This window comes from Sebastes fasciatus, chromosome 4 (genome assembly GCF_043250625.1).
Source record: "Sebastes fasciatus isolate fSebFas1 chromosome 4, fSebFas1.pri, whole genome shotgun sequence".
Classification (NCBI taxonomy): Eukaryota; Metazoa; Chordata; class Actinopteri; order Perciformes; family Sebastidae; genus Sebastes; species Sebastes fasciatus.
Window position 1 is genome coordinate 3,254,775 of NC_133798.1, and position 15,579 is coordinate 3,270,353.

General features: G+C 44.4%; 1 protein-coding gene across 4 annotated transcripts in view; it reads left to right on the plus strand.

The window, feature by feature from the left end:
- Positions 1-15,579, plus strand: part of far1 (fatty acyl CoA reductase 1) — a 38,140-nt gene that overhangs the window by 16,045 nt on the left and 6,516 nt on the right. For 3 of the 4 annotated variants that reach the window (XR_012593520.1, XM_074631549.1, XM_074631550.1), the window contains exons 6-11: positions 796-973; positions 3,261-3,305; positions 4,948-5,075; positions 6,099-6,166; positions 8,106-8,277; positions 12,091-12,220. Coding sequence is in view for 3 of the 4 variants with exons in the window: in XM_074631549.1 (XP_074487650.1) it covers positions 796-973; positions 3,261-3,305; positions 4,948-5,075; positions 6,099-6,166; positions 8,106-8,277; positions 12,091-12,220 (721 nt within the window). In the remaining variant the exon portion in view is untranslated. Of the gene's footprint in view, positions 1-795; positions 974-3,260; positions 3,306-4,947; positions 5,076-6,098; positions 6,167-8,105; positions 8,278-8,903; positions 9,076-12,090; positions 12,221-15,579 lie in introns of all 4 variants that reach the window. The other variant, XM_074631551.1, reaches the window with a different exon arrangement.

Sequence of the window (15,579 nt, forward strand, 5' to 3'; positions counted from 1 at the left end):
CACCATGACATTTTGACTTTGTGAGTGAAAGGCCTCAGTATCTATCGGCTGGATTGTCATGAAATGTACACATTCAGGATTAACTGTGATCACTCTCAGCATGTTAGTGTCGTCATTGTGAGGAGGGATGCACCGATACCGATACTGGATCGGATATCGGGCCGATGCTGACTCAAATAGCTGGATCGGATATCGGCGACAATGGGGCCTATCTATTCAATTCAATTTTATGTTTATATAGTATATTTATATATTATATACTGGAATTTTAATTCCTTTTGACCAATTTGTTGCTGCAATAAAAAGGTTTACACCTGGTAATTTTGAGGATTTTTTGCCAAATTGCTGGTGTACGATTTATTATTTTGATAATAAATAATAATTAAATAAATATATATCTAAATGATGTATTTATTTGTCACATTTTGTTTTGTAAAGTAATGTTTAAGTTGAGCCTGATGTTGCCTTACAGATAAAAGAATGATCCCAGTCGCTTCCACACAGTGAGTTCGGATCGGTACTCGGTATCGGCCGATACACAAAGCCCGGGTATCGCTATCGGTATCGGGACTGAACAAGTCAGATCGGTGCATCCCTAATTGTGAGCATGGTAGCATTTAGCTCAAAGCTCCGCTGTGCCTCAGTACAGCCTTAGAGCAGCTAGCACGGCTGCAGACTCTTGTTTTCATTTATTTCACAGGATGTGAAGACACATCTGCGTTAGTACTGTCGCTGATTTAATAAATGTAGCCAGTATAACACCGGTCTTATTTCTTCTCCTTGTTTTTGGTGCAGCTGGATGGATGACGAGCTGGTGTCAGCTCTGACTCCCAAGCTCATCGGGGAGCGTCCCAACACCTACACCTTCACCAAAGCCTTGGCTGAGTATCTGGTGCAGCAGGAGGCCGGAGACCTCAACGTAGCCATCATCAGACCCTCCATAGTTGGAGCCAGCTGGAAAGAGCCCTTCCCCGTGAGTGATTTAGGCTCTTGCATTGCTTTTTCATGATTTATTTTTTTTTTTTTTCCATGTCGGCAACAGCCGTGACCGGAGGCATCGTGTTTTCAGGTTGTCCGTCTGTCCGTCCCTTTCTGGTGAACGTGATATCTCAGAAACACCTGGAGGGAATTCCTTCAAATTTGGTTCAAACATCCACTTTGACTCTGGGATGAACTGATTAGAATATGATTAGATCATGTTTTTGGCGATAACAAAATTCATATGCAAATTAAGACAATTTCACACAAATGTCTAACAGGATTAAATGTGATGACATTTTGGACAGACATGATGTAAGTTGACACTTGACTGGTTGGCGGAGGCAGACAAATGCAAGGCGGTAATTCTAGTTTAACTAACTCGAAGTCAGCGAGAGAATTACTGTTGAATAGAAATTGTTCACTGCATCCCAGATTAACTTTGAATGCTGTTTAAAATGTATCAAGAAAAGGCAAAGCATAGAGAACTACAAATCCCAGCTGGGAGTGTCTTGTTGTCTTCTGGGTTTGTCCTGTTTTTAAAATATGTGCCAGTCTTCTGAATAATACCATACATTTAAAAGTGTTTAGAGGCAGAAATCTGCTTTCTTAGAACAAGGTCATGTTGAAAAAGCCCAGTTCCACATAGGTTCTGGAGCGTAGGGTGAGAAGCTGGTCGACATAGTGAGCAGGGAGAGGAAGTCATTGTTTCAAGAGTACAGAAATAATGACATTTGAAGCAGCCATGTTTTCTGGTGTGTGTTGAACACCACCTGTGCCACAGATTTTAAAAAACTGTGAAAGAACTGTTCCTTAGGACACTACGCAGATTTCCAGCCCACTCCTCCAGTCTCTTCTCTGAAACAGCGGGGCTGTTGGGAGCAGCTGAGCAGTGAATGAGGAATGTGAGGAATGTAGAATGTTAAAAAGATCTGCACACCTTTTGCTCTTGGCCAATCGCTGTGGAAAGCAGAAGACATTGCATTTCTGGTTAAGGAAAGTTTGAGACACAGAGACAGCTCCTGTCTGAATATCTGAAAGGTACATTTTCACAGTTATCAGACAGAAACAGTCCCATCAAAGTGTGTGTGCGACGATGTCGGCAACCCACCCGACCCGTCTTGAAACACTGACCAAGGAGTCTAACGCACGCGCGAGTCAGAGGGTGCAAGCAAAACCCCGTGGCGCAATGAAAGTGAGGGCCGGCGCGCACCGGCTGAGGTGGGATCCCGGCCCAGCGGGGTCGGGCGCACCACCGGCCCGTCTCGCCCGCACCGTCCGGGAGGTGGAGTGAAAGTAAGGTGGCATCGGTGCCGTTGTAGCGGAGCGGTTTTGCGAGTACGAGTACATGAGCACAATTAAAACTACTACCGTAATTTCCGGACTATAAGCCGCGACTTTTGTCACACGCTTTCAACCCTGCGGCTTATGCAATGATGCGGCCAATTTATACATTTTTCTAACGGCCGCCAGTCACATTAGTGTGAATCGTGCATTTAAAGTGGCACTCCGAGTTGAATGGGAGGCTTGGATGACCAGCGGCGAGAAATCGTTTACCAAAACTGGCCGCATGCGAAGAGCAACTTTTGCACAAGTCTGCCAGTGGATCCTGTCAGCGTGGAGCAGTGTGAAAAAATCCACCATCACCAACGGGTTTCGAAAAGCCGGTCTGCTGCGTGACGGAGAGGACAGCACAAGCTCAGGAGTGAATTTGCCTCAGGATGAGAGTGACACTGAAAGCGACAACGAAAGAGAGACTGAGAAAGTGTGTGGCGAAGTATATCTGAGGCTATTCAAATCCGACACTGAGGAGGAAGACTTCCATGGTTTCAGTGCACAGGAGGAAGATGAAGACGGCTAACAGTGACTTTTATGTTTTTTTAACCAGCCCTGTTAGTGCTGTGTTACTGCCGTGTTGCTGCTGTGTTGCTGCTGTGTTACTGCCGCGTTACAGGCACTGTTTGGAAAGAAAAGTTAAGGTATGTTATTAAAACTTTGAAAACTCTTTCTGTGTACTGTCTTTCTTTGTAAATATCTCATGTTACAATGTGGGCACCTGCGGCTTATAGACAGGTGCGGCTTATGTATGTACAAAATGTTTTTTCCTTTAAAAATGTACTGGGTGAGGCTTATAATCAGGTGCGCTCTATAGTCCGGAAATTACGGTATTATCAAAAAGTCAGTCATTTATCAAGAAAAGGTACGAATGTATTATCTGTCAATTAAAGAGCTAATGGTTTCACTGCTAATTCTGTGCTCCTTTCCTCTGACTGCTCTTTCAGGGTTGGATTGATAACTTCAACGGACCCAGTGGAATATTCATAGCAGTAAGTACTGACGGAGGTAGTCTGTATCCTGCAGTGAAAGCCTTGTCTGTTTTCATCTGAATGTGATCCATCTATGACACCAAGCTGCATCAGGAGAGGTCCAGTACTAATCCTGAGAAGCATTACCTACTGCAGCTTTGGCTCCTTTAAAGGACAACAGATTGACAACTTGCTCCAGATGCTTCTTTGACACAATTACTAGTTCATGTAATGCTTTGAGCTTTTTGACGGGTTAAACCAAGGGTCAGCAACCTGCGGCTCCGGAGTCTTTAGCCCCTCTCCAGTGGCTCCGGAGTCTTTAGCCCCTCTCCAGTGGCTCCGGGGTCTTTAGCCCCTCTCCAGTGGCTCCGGAGTCTTTAGCCCCTCTCCAGTGGCTCCGGAGTCTTTAGCCCCTCTCCAGTGGCTCCGGAGTCTTTAGCCCCTCTCCAGTGGCTCCGGAGTCTTTAGCCCCTCTCCAGTGGCTCCGGAGTCTTGAGCCCCTCTCCAGTGGCTCCCTGTGGATTTTTAAAAATGGAAATGTATAACTGTTTTTTGTTTACATTTTCATTTTATTTCTCATTGTTGTAGGTCTATGGTACGACGGTACGACGGAGTATTAGGGCCACATTGAGGGAAAAAAAATAAAATCTGAGATTTCAAGAATAAAGTCATAATATTACGAGAATGAAGTCATAGGTTTACGAGAAAAAAAGTCATATTATAAAGTAGTAATTTAACGTGTTATTTTTGACTTTTTTCTCGTAAAGTTATGACTTTATTCTCGTAATATTACGACTTTTTTCTCGTATAGTTATGACTTTATTCTCGTAATATTACGACTTTTTTTCCCCTCAATGTAGCTTTAATACTCCGTAGTACATTAGCGCTTTGGTCCTCACTGTATTAGACTTGTATCCTATATACTTAGACTATAAACTGTGTTACCTTCATCACAATGATCAAATGTTTTGCGGCTCCAGAGAGTTTTTTTTGTGGTTTTTTTTGCCTAAAATGTCTCTTTTGATAGTAAAGGTTGCTGACCCCTGGGTTAAACAAACCCCTTTTTTTGTTTGAAATGACAAACGTTCCCCCTGTGGGTGGAGAACTGCCATTGTTGGTCTATAGTCCATGTAGCGTTCTGCAGAGTGTTGGCTTATATCATCTAACCTGTTCTCTGATCCGCCTGCAGATATGTACTCACAGGGTGTGGAAGGAAATGGTGTGGGTGGGGTTGTAAACACTGGAGCTGGTGGAGCAGTTCAGATTATCCAGCTTTTTATCAAACGTTTCACTGTGTCATTAACCTCTGAGTGTCCTTCCACTCACTGCAGCCGAGCAGCTTTCTCTTTTAGCTCATTATGTCACAGTGCAGTTATAAAACAAGAAGATAAACTACCAGTATTTACAGAGCGACTGATGGCTAAGCCCTCCCATCTCTCTCAAACTGGCTGCACGTCGGAGAGCCCCGGGATCTGGCGTGTCAAAGTTCAATCAGATTGAACTGTGTGCGATGCAAAGTAGGCAGAAAGTAGGCTGTGTCTGACTGTCCCATTAGTCCAATACTTGAAGTTGGGATCTGTGGGATTCTTTACTGACTATAATATATATATACGTTTTGGTAAACTTGTCAAGTTAGTGTTGGTCTTTTCTTCCCCTTCTCTAGGCCGGTAAGGGGATCCTGCGTACAATGAGGGCGTCTAATGACGCTGTGGCTGATCTGGTGCCCGTGGACGTGGTCATCAACGCCACGCTGGCTGCAGCTTGGTACTCTGGATCACAGACACTCAACAGGTTCGAAAACACTTGATCACATACATCTTCTGAGGCATGTACTACGAAGCGAGTTCAACATACCCAGGGTATCTTCTCGTTATCTGGCTTCACTAACCCTAACAAACGAGATCCCGCTAAGCGTTCCTACGACGCTGGTTATCAACTCGATAAATCAACCCAGAGTTTCTCTATCTGGATATGAGCACGTTCACATGAACGGGCTGCAGCATATGAACAATCACAGACATGAAGAAGTATACTGACAGCAGAGCGGCACATTTTACAAAGGAAGAGCAAATTATATTTGACAAATAGGAAGAAGTTAAACACAGAATCCAGACTAAAAGTGACATAGTTGAAGCTGCCAAATGCAGGAAGAACAACTGGCAAAAGAAAAAAATTGCCGATGTGCGAATGTGTAAATTAACAGACTTATTAATTTAACGGAATACTCAAAAGTCAGATCTAGTCGTCTAGATGGGGCAGTGATGTATAAATAGCTTTCAGAAGTGTAATGGATGAGGTCATTACACTTCATTATGACCTTTGACAAAGTTGTGTCATGTGTGACTATTTCAGCCTTTCAGCTCCGTCCCCGACTCCAGCGGTGTGAAACGGACTTGAGAGCAAGTAAAAAAAAAAAATGAATTTAACAACATAATTCAAAGCGGCAAACACCCACAGCATAAAACCAGCTGTCCTTCCTTCATGTGTCAGTTTAAACTGTGTTGTTTTTAGTCTGGATTATGATTTAAACTTCCTCATATGTGTGTAATATTATCATACGATCTGCGCACCGAGCTCTGATTGGTCAGTAGGCGGTGCTTTTATAGGAGTTGATCTCTTATCTGGAACATAACCTGCTCCGGAGCAGGTTAGGCGTTCAGCTAAGTTACCATGGCGATCTACGTCTGCGTTACCTCGCTAACCCTAAATCCTGCTTCGTAGTTCAGGCCTCAGGTCAGTTTGGATTGAAATGTTGATTGTACTTTGAAAGTAAAATTCAGTGGATTTCTCTGAACTATTCCGTCCATTTTCCAGGTCTAGAAACATCATGGTTTACAACTGCACGACCGGTGGGATCAACCCGTTTCACTGGGGGGAAGTTGGTATGATGCTTGTTTTCTCTTCCCCTAAACACAGCCTCTGTACAGGCCCCTGACCATGGGAGCTATAGTATATCTAATGACATACTCTGATTGTAACCCGATCCCCTGCCTGCCACACCCACACTGAGAGCTTTTTGTTCTCCTCTTCCTTGTTGATCCTGTTTGTAGCTGGATCCTTGTGAATCCCACCCTCAAATAGAAGTCCAACCCTGTTGCACACAGACATTGAACCAATCCCACTCCTTGTCCTTTTAGTCACACTACATACATTCACTCCTGAACTTAAACAAATCAGTAACGTCAACCTATACTGGCTCGGCAGCCTTAAATCACCTTGTTCCAGCTGGTGCACGGTGAATGAAATAGTTGAGTCCTCATTAATGTAAAGCACTCATGGAAAGTGAGATGTGATGTTGGATTCAGGATGTTAGGAAAAAGAATCCATACTGCCTAAACAGCCCCGTGGATTTAAAGTTGTCCTTTGATGCTGTTTTTCTTTTGCCATTCTCTAAACTTGTGTAGTCCAGCTCTGTTTTTATTACACAGTGCTCGCTTCAGGGGGTGGACAGAATAACGAGAACATCTTATAATCTAATGCTGTCTGATACAAGAAATCTCAAATAGTATTTAGTGACAGGCTAAAGTTCACTCTGGACCAAAACATTCTCACCCCCAAGGTCCATTTTAGTGTCCGTTCTGGAGATTTCCATCATCATCCTCATTAGGGATGCACCGATACCACTTTTTTTCAGACCGAGTTCAAGTACAAGTACTTACATTTTGGTACTCGCCAATACGAGTACTTCTCTGTGCCAAAAGACCCTCGTTAACAGCCAGCTGGAGGGTGTGAGCGACACACGGCAGGCTGGGGAGTGCCGCATACGAGGCGGTGCGACACGACCGGCTCTAGGTCGGCGTGGAAAGGCTCGGGGTGAAGAAGGCTCGCGGACGCAGCTTTACAGTGTTCCCCCCCTGTACCTCGCCGCACCGTGACGGGGCTCCCTGCTCCCGGTGCGACTGTCGACCGGGGCGGACTGTCCTCAGTGCGCCCCAAACTGCGTCGTGCCATAGCCCATGTAAAAGGCGCCAGAGGTCTGTGGCGTTATCGTCAACCCACCCGACTTGTCATGAAACACAGACCAAGGAGTCTAACGCACGCGCGAATCAGAGGGTGCAATCAAAACCCTGTGGCGCAATGAAAGTGAGGCTGAGGTGGGATCCTGGCCCCGGGGAGTCGGGCGCACCACCGGCCCGTCTTGCCCGCACCGTTGGGGAGGTGGAGACTGAGGACCCGAAAGATAGTGACGAGAGGTTAACGTCACGCTGCCGTAAAGTGGTATCGATGCCAGTACGAGTACATGAGCACAGTATCGGACCCGATACCCGATACTGGTATCGGTATCGGTATCGGTGCATCCCTAATCCTCATGATCCCAGTCTTGTACAGCAGGTGGAGTTTGGCCCAGCAGGCTGGAAGTTGATTCACGGCCACAGCAGTTCACAAAACATCAGAAAATGAACTTGTACTATTCCATGACAACTGGGCTCGTCTGCTGAGGAAGATCATCCAGAACAGCTGTTATTAGACCACGCTGTGAAATTGTTTTGCCCAAATAATGAAGCTCCAGTATTTTCTGGAAACTCTCAGAGAAGTCAATAGACATGTTAATCTGTAGAAAGTTAGATTTGCATTATTCTGTTTAGTTAGTCTGTGTCTTGTGAGGTACACAGTTATAGTATACTAATAATCTATCATTATATTAATATGTTCTACTAACATTTGGGTGAAATACATGAGCTTTATCAGAGGAGGTATTTCATTCTTTGACAGATTGATTTTAGCCAGCAGTACCAAAGCTTTCAGTCAAGCATATAAACAAGAAGAACTGTATTGACCTGCTGATTGCTGACCTGTGTTGAACAACCTTCTGTCTCTTAGAGTACCATGTAATATCCACATTCAAGAGGAACCCCCTTGAGCAGGCCTTCCGTCGGCCCAATGTTAATCTCACATCCAATCACCTAATCAATCAGTACTGGATCGCCGTGAGCCACAAGGCTCCGGCCTTCCTCTATGATCTGTACCTCAGGCTGATTGGACGAGAGCCCAGGTAACCATCATCATCGCCGACTCGGACGCGCCGCACCTCTGCTGCTGTTTTAACACCAAAACCCCCTCTCTCTCACACACGCGCACACACATCCTCTGCTGCTTTAGTCCTGTCACTTTTCTTTTTAGTGTGGTAGCCTAACGTGGTAGCTGCGATGCTAATGTGTCACATGATGCTTGTGTGCAGTTGTTGTTGTTGTTGGGAGGTGAAGAATGTATAACCCAGCTGCTCTCTTAACTGATGGGTTCTGCACTCTTTCCATCTTGCTACCTGCAATGTTCGTATTCTCCGTTGGGTTCCCAAAATGTCAGCGCTAAGGTCATCTCAGTTCAGCTGACCAATGGACTGAGGTGGACTTCAGTCTGAAAGACACTTCTGGGAACCCAACCCTGGTGTTGGCCCTGTGAAAAAACCTTTGCTAGCTGCTGAATTGTCAGTTAAGTGAATTGGATCAGTTGTCTTTTTGAAATCCAGATAGTAAAAGATGTCACACTGCTGCTGTAGTGACTAGCGGTGGTCATCACACAGGGCCTGCATGGTGCCTAGTGTCCATAGGAGGAGGAACTTCTTCACCTAGTCCTCTTTGTGTCCTCCTGTCCTGTCGTGTGTGTATCTCTCTCCTACAGAGTACTGTATAAACATGACCTTCAAGAGCAATCCCTTAGAGCAGGCCTTCAGAAGGCCTAATGTCAATCTGCGCTCCAACCCCTTTACTAATCAGTACTGGACCACTGTCAGCCACACGCTGCCAGCCCTGCTCTATGACGGCTATCTCTGGCTAACAGGCCGCAAGCCCCGGTAAGGTTGCAACTGCCAGTCAGCCCCCCCACCTTTCCCACCTTTCCCACAAACCCACCCTCCCATCCTGTGTGTGTGTGTGTGTGTGTGTGTGTGTGTGTGTGTGTGTGTGCGTGAGTGTGTGTGAGAGTGTGTTTGTTGTTTTACCGACTGGTTCTGTGGGATGGTGGTAAACAGAACAAAACCAAAGCAAACGTTTGCTGTGTCTTTACCCGACCTCGTGGTTTCAGCTGGACTTTATTAGTGAAGACGGGAGTCGTGACAACGAGAGCACGTTTTCAGCTTCTTGCTCTGTTTTTTTAGGAATATGTTTTTATTTTAAAGGGACTGTTTGTAACTTCTTACACGTATAAATCATTGCGGGTCGGTGTCCCATGCGCGCTCGCGTGTGGCTACGCTGTTCAGACTCAGACTCCAACACAAACTACACGGAAGCACCAAAACCTCTTGGTTGTATCTAGTGAAGCCCGTCTGTTAAACAGTGTTGGCCGCGGTCGGAGGACGCGGGGGAGACCGTAGCTTTGGTCTCCAGGACCGGAGTCTCTGCTGTACTCTGCTCCTCTGCCTGCCTTCACTCACACACGACGCGCTCGTTCTCCCTCTTTCGCTCCACTCTCACGTGCATGCGTGCACACTCCACACTGCAGAAGAGTTAGTTTAGCTCTGAGAATATCTAGTGAATGTACAGTGGATGTTTGTGCAGAAATAACTGCTGCAGCTCCTCCAGACCAACAGAGGTTTCCCGTGTCTGGTGAAGTGACGGGGCTCCGCAGAGAGAAACGTTATCGTCTCCGACCAAAACTCCGGTGTCTCCCCTGTTCCCTCCGGCCGCGGTCTGGAGGCTGAAGCAGGAAAAGCCAACACTAGGATCAGCATTGATTCATGGAGAGACCTTCGTCTGGTCAGCTAACATTACTGCCAAGCAGCTGAAATATAGAGTGATATTGTGCTTTTAGCTGACGTGTGTCGCCTCACTGTTTTGAGCGATGCCCATTCATGTCTATGTAGAGCGAGCACAAGCGCGAGCAACAGGACGCTGACTTTCGTTGACTTAACGGCCACAGGTGTAGCTGTTAACAAGACATTTCTGATTCTTACAAACAGTCCCTTTTAAAGGAGACTTCCCTTTTTGTGAACATGACTTCCATTATTGCCATCCCCCCCCCCCCCCTCCACTTCTCACCCAATCATGGAAAATCCCAAGGCACCATGGGACTTTTTGGTCATTTAAAAAAAAAGTTGTGTCCAGTCAGAGACAGATGACGTCCCACTGAACACAACCCCCCCCCCCCCATGCATGTGAAGTGACTGATACATCCACATGTATGTGTTCTCTCTTCTCTGTAAGCCAAGAGGTATTTCAGACGTTAGATGTAGCCCAGTACCACCAAGCATTCGCCCCTCAATACAACCGCTCTTTATCCGCTGACTTTGCATGTGGTGTTTGGCTGTCTGAAATGAATTTGGCTTAGTTTGCTGACTCACATTCTAGGGGGGTTGTGGTTTGATTTGATTGGTTCTGTCAGCAGCTGCAATGTAAGTAATGATTATCTCTGCCTCTGTGTGCTGATCAAACATGCATGTCTGTCACGTCCTCTGAATCCTTCACAGGAGGAAATCTGAGTCCTCTCGATCTGCCTCGACATGTCTTAAAAATCCCAGCATGTCTTCAGATAGAGCGGGGCCCGTCGCCGGACGAAGGCCTTCGTATTCAGACACAAATTGAAATCGTCGCAAACCATTCGATTACTGTCAAAGGTTTTTAGAGAACAGTTTCAAATTCGCTGCATTACAAACGTGCAGTTTGAGGACTCAGAGACTCTCCTGTGATCTCACTATAATGGCCACTGCTGTTTTTAACATTCACACCCTTATTACCACAACACTGGTTACTGGTTTGGGAATGATGAAGCTCCTGAAACCTGAACTAACACAGATGTATATTAACTGGATTCACTTGTGTGAACAGGAGGACAATACTTGTCTACATAGGGAGTCGGTGTCCCTGGCAGCAAAAGCAGGTTTCATTTGTTGCATTTTCATTATTTCCTCTGACCTAAATGTAGATTCTGGGTCTCTATACCAGCGTAGTGTGTGTGTCCTCCTGTCCCTGCACACACATTCAATCCAGTTAGTCTGCAGCTGAGTTCATCAGTCATCGTCCTCATGGGAGGAGGAGTCACACACCAGACTACTGGCAGTGCTGTGACGATGTTTGGACAGCCCTCTTGACTATTTGGAAAATAGTTAAAGTGAATCTTTATATTATTAATTTATCTATATATATATATATATATATATCTATAGATATATAGATATCTATATATCTATAGATATATAGATATCTATCTATAGATATATATATATATATATACTGGCATCCGTTCTCTCTATGAATCATTATATCATTTGAACATGTCAGAGCCAGACCTGCAGAACACGGTGTCCACGACAGTTAATGTTAACATTGTAAAAAATAAAATGGGGGGTGTGTAGAAAACTATGGACGACCCCAAATGTCCAAGCTTAGCTTAAAATAATAAAGTCACAAGTTTAGATCATTCAGGGTCAAGAGGTGCACAAACACACATGGCACTGTACAGCTCCAATATCACCTGCATATGTTAGTTATCACAATCAAAATCTGCCCGAGGCACAGAATGTGAAACATGTCGTTCTGAGCTAGTCCATGCACATCTGTTACGGTGTTAAATGACCAATTGTGAGACTAAATCAGAACCCCCGTTGTTCCTCCTCTAACGTTGATGTTTATCTCTGCTCTCCCTTCATTATTCCTCCTCTCACACTTGTCCACCCCTCCATCTCTGCTCCATCCCACCACCTCTCTCTACTCATGCATCTGGCCGTACACTCCTCTTCTCCTGCATCGTCCTCATCGATGTTTTGTCGACCGTCCCCCCTTTGATCCGTTCTTCTTTTTCTCATCTTCCTCCACATTATCACTGCCGTCCCTCATTCTCCATCTTGCGTTCCACCACTCCTTTTTTACGACAGGATGATGAAGACAATCACACGCCTCCACAAAGCCATGATGGTCCTGGAGTATTTCACCAGTCACTCCTGGGTGTGGAACAACGACAACGTGGCCATGCTGATTGGCCAGATGAGCCCTGATGACAAGAAGGTACTGTAGGGAAGGACGCGCATGACGCTGATCCTCACATCATTCACACTGTGTACACCCCCCTCCCACACACTCTACACAGCGAGGAGGCGGCACACTGATTAACCACTCCGTTAGTAGGCTGGCTGCAACACAGTGACTTATTCATCCACTGGTGACGTCTACTAGTAGGAATAGGGGAGCTGTCTGCAGGAATTTGTGGAGGATGTGACTGTCACTTTATGTCCTCTTGTCTACACATTAGAGCTGTTGTTCCCGTACTATGAGACACTGACATCCATTCATATCTGATGACCAAATACTCTTAACGCTGTGTATTATATTAGGAAGTCTACAATAGTATTTGAAATTCCTCATTTTGGAAATAGTTGTCTTGAAATGAGTTTTAAATGCCTTTCTCCCACCTAGCAAGTTGGTGCTGTTAGCAGCCTTTAGCTGCTAACAGCACCAACTTGCTCAGGAAGGTTCCTAACGGAGTGAAATGATGCTGAAGTATCTCAGTAGCAGCCGTGATAAGAGCTGTTTGAATTCTCTAAATGCTGAGGAAAGGAACTTCAATGCTTCCTTTATCATCTCCTTTAGCAGAGGATACACTGGAGCATCCTTTACCATAGAAAAAGAGAGAATAACTTCCCACAATTCCTTGCGGCCGCAGCATTTAAAGCGACACACCGTTCGGCCGTTCATAATAACAAAAAGCTGTGGTCTAATTGGACAGTTTCCAGCGGCCTTCAAAGAATTTACAGGAAGTCCCAGATATAGTGACATCCTGTTAGATCCGATCTGTAGGCCACTTGTAGTTTGCAGACCACATTCAGATTTATTTATATTTATTTGTAAATCTATGTGTAAATGTGCGTGTGGATCTGGCATCGGATTCTATCCTTTATTCTCTTTATGTCCGCCCTGTAAAGCACGTTGTAATGAGCACTCGTTTTGATAAGTGCTATATTAATAACCTTCATTATTATTATTATCAACCACACAAGATGTGTTTGTTAACAGATGAAACCTTCATTGCACAATATGAGACTAATAACCTACAATCTAGCGTTAAATATTACAATTACACAGAAAGATGTGACTTTCTACTACACGTGGTGTTTGTTAAGAGCCAATCAGCTCTTTGATCAGGCGACAGCCATGCGTTTCCCATAATGCCCTGGGTCTTGCAGTCGGTGGAGAGCAACTGCGACGCCTGGCTCTAAAAACTGCGGCCACCTCAATCTGGTGAGGTTATCGCTGCTCAACGTGTGCATGACGTTAGAGCAAGTCGGACACAAATCTAACCGGCGTGCATTGGGCGCCGGTGATTGATTCTGCTCAGGCCTGGCTCATCTCCAACGAGTCTATAGAATCAATTTAGCTGTTGACACATTGTTAGTGTTAATAGTAACACCTGTGTAAAAAAGGCCTGCTGTGTCTCTGTCTCTCGGGGCAGCGCCGTAGAACCAGCGCTGGTTTATCTCTGGTCTACATGGTCCATAGCGTGTATTCCCTAGAGGATCGGTTTTACTGACCGAGGTCATCTCTAAACTCATCGTCATCATCAGGTCAAATGTGGAATTGGACCAATACTTTGGTTAATGACCAAATATCTGAAAGAAAATGACATTCCCATGAGCCTCAGCTGAACTCTGAGTTTAGTGCTAATTATATTCAGCTAAGATTGTAAAGCTGGTAGATGTTACCTGCTAACATCAGCATGTTAAAGGTCCCATATTGTAAAAAGTACGATTTTCTTGTCTTTTATATTATAAAGCAGGTTGAAGTGCTATTTGAATACTGTGAAAGTATCGAAACGCTCAATCCGTGGAGAAATACACACAGCCCGTATTCAGAAACTGTGCGTTTGAAACAAGCCGTCAGGATTTCTGTAATTTTGTGATGTCACAAATCTACAATATTTAGACCATTTCACAGTTTGAAACGTAAAGATTCTAAATGTGTCCCAGTTTATTTCCTGTTGCAGTGGATGTGAATGATATCAGCTGACAGGAAGTAAACATGGACCCAAGCTGTTGCCTAGCAACGCAATTCCATTGCAGGTCCGTTGAAATGCACTAAAACGGAGCGTTTCAGACAGAGGGTGAATACAGGTATATTGAAGCAGACAGTATGAGGAAAATAAAGTTGTTTTTTTATCATTAAAGCATGTAAACATGTTCTAGTAGAAACACAAAACACAAGTATGAACCTGAAAATGAGCACGATATGGGACCTTTAACAGTGTCACTGAGAGCATGGTAGCATGCTAGCATTAGCATTCAGGTTATAGTACCACAGAGCCACCGATGTGGCTGTAGACTTACAGTAAATAGTGTTTACATTTTAGATTAATATTGATTTATAGTGATGTAGTGTTTATATATTTACTGTTGCTTTTTTTCACAATTCCCAAAAAACTTCAATCATCCATCAGTGTATGGTGGCTGAACACATCTTTTGTTTGTATTTTATATTTCATCATAACCTTTATTTAACTAAGAAGTCACATTGAGATTTAAACCTCTTTTACAAGTGAGACCTATAGCCAAGACGGGGTCAAATAGCAGCATCCAACACATAAAAAGAACATTTAAATCACAACGGCAACAATAGGTACGACAAATACAGACGTAGGCAAAATTGTTGGTACCCTTCCGTTAAAGAAAGAAAAACCCACAATGGTCACTGAAATAACTTGAAACTGACAAAAGTAATAATAAATAAAAATGTACTGAAAATTAACTAATGAAAATCAGATATTGCTTTTGAATTGTGGTTCAACAGAATCATTTTAAAAAACAAACTAATGAAACTGACCTGGACAAAAATGATGGTACCCTTAACTTAATATTTAGTTGCACAACCTTTTGAGGCAATCACTGCAATCAAGTGATTTCTGTAACTCTCAATGAGACTTCTGCACCTGTCCACAGGTATGTTGGCCCACCCATGAAGGCCACTTCAGAATAGTCCAATGTTTTGTTCTTAGCCATTCTTGGGTGTTTTTAGCTGTGTTTTGGGTCATTATCCTGTTTGAGGACCCATGACCTGCGACTGAGACCAAGCTTTCTGACACTGGGCAGCACATTTCGCTCCAGAATGCCTTGATAGTCTTGAGATTTCATTGTACCCTGCACAGATTCAAGACACCCTGTGCCAGATGCAGCAAAGCAGCTCCATAACATAACCGAGCCTCCTCCATGTTTCACATTAGGTACAGTGTTCTTTTCTTTGGATGCTTCATCTCTTCGTCTGTGAACATAGAGCTGATGTGACTTGCCAAAAAGCTCCAGTTTTGTCTCATCTGTCCAAAGGACATTCTCCCAGAAGCTTTGTGGCTTGTCAATATGTATTTTGGAAAATTCCAGTCT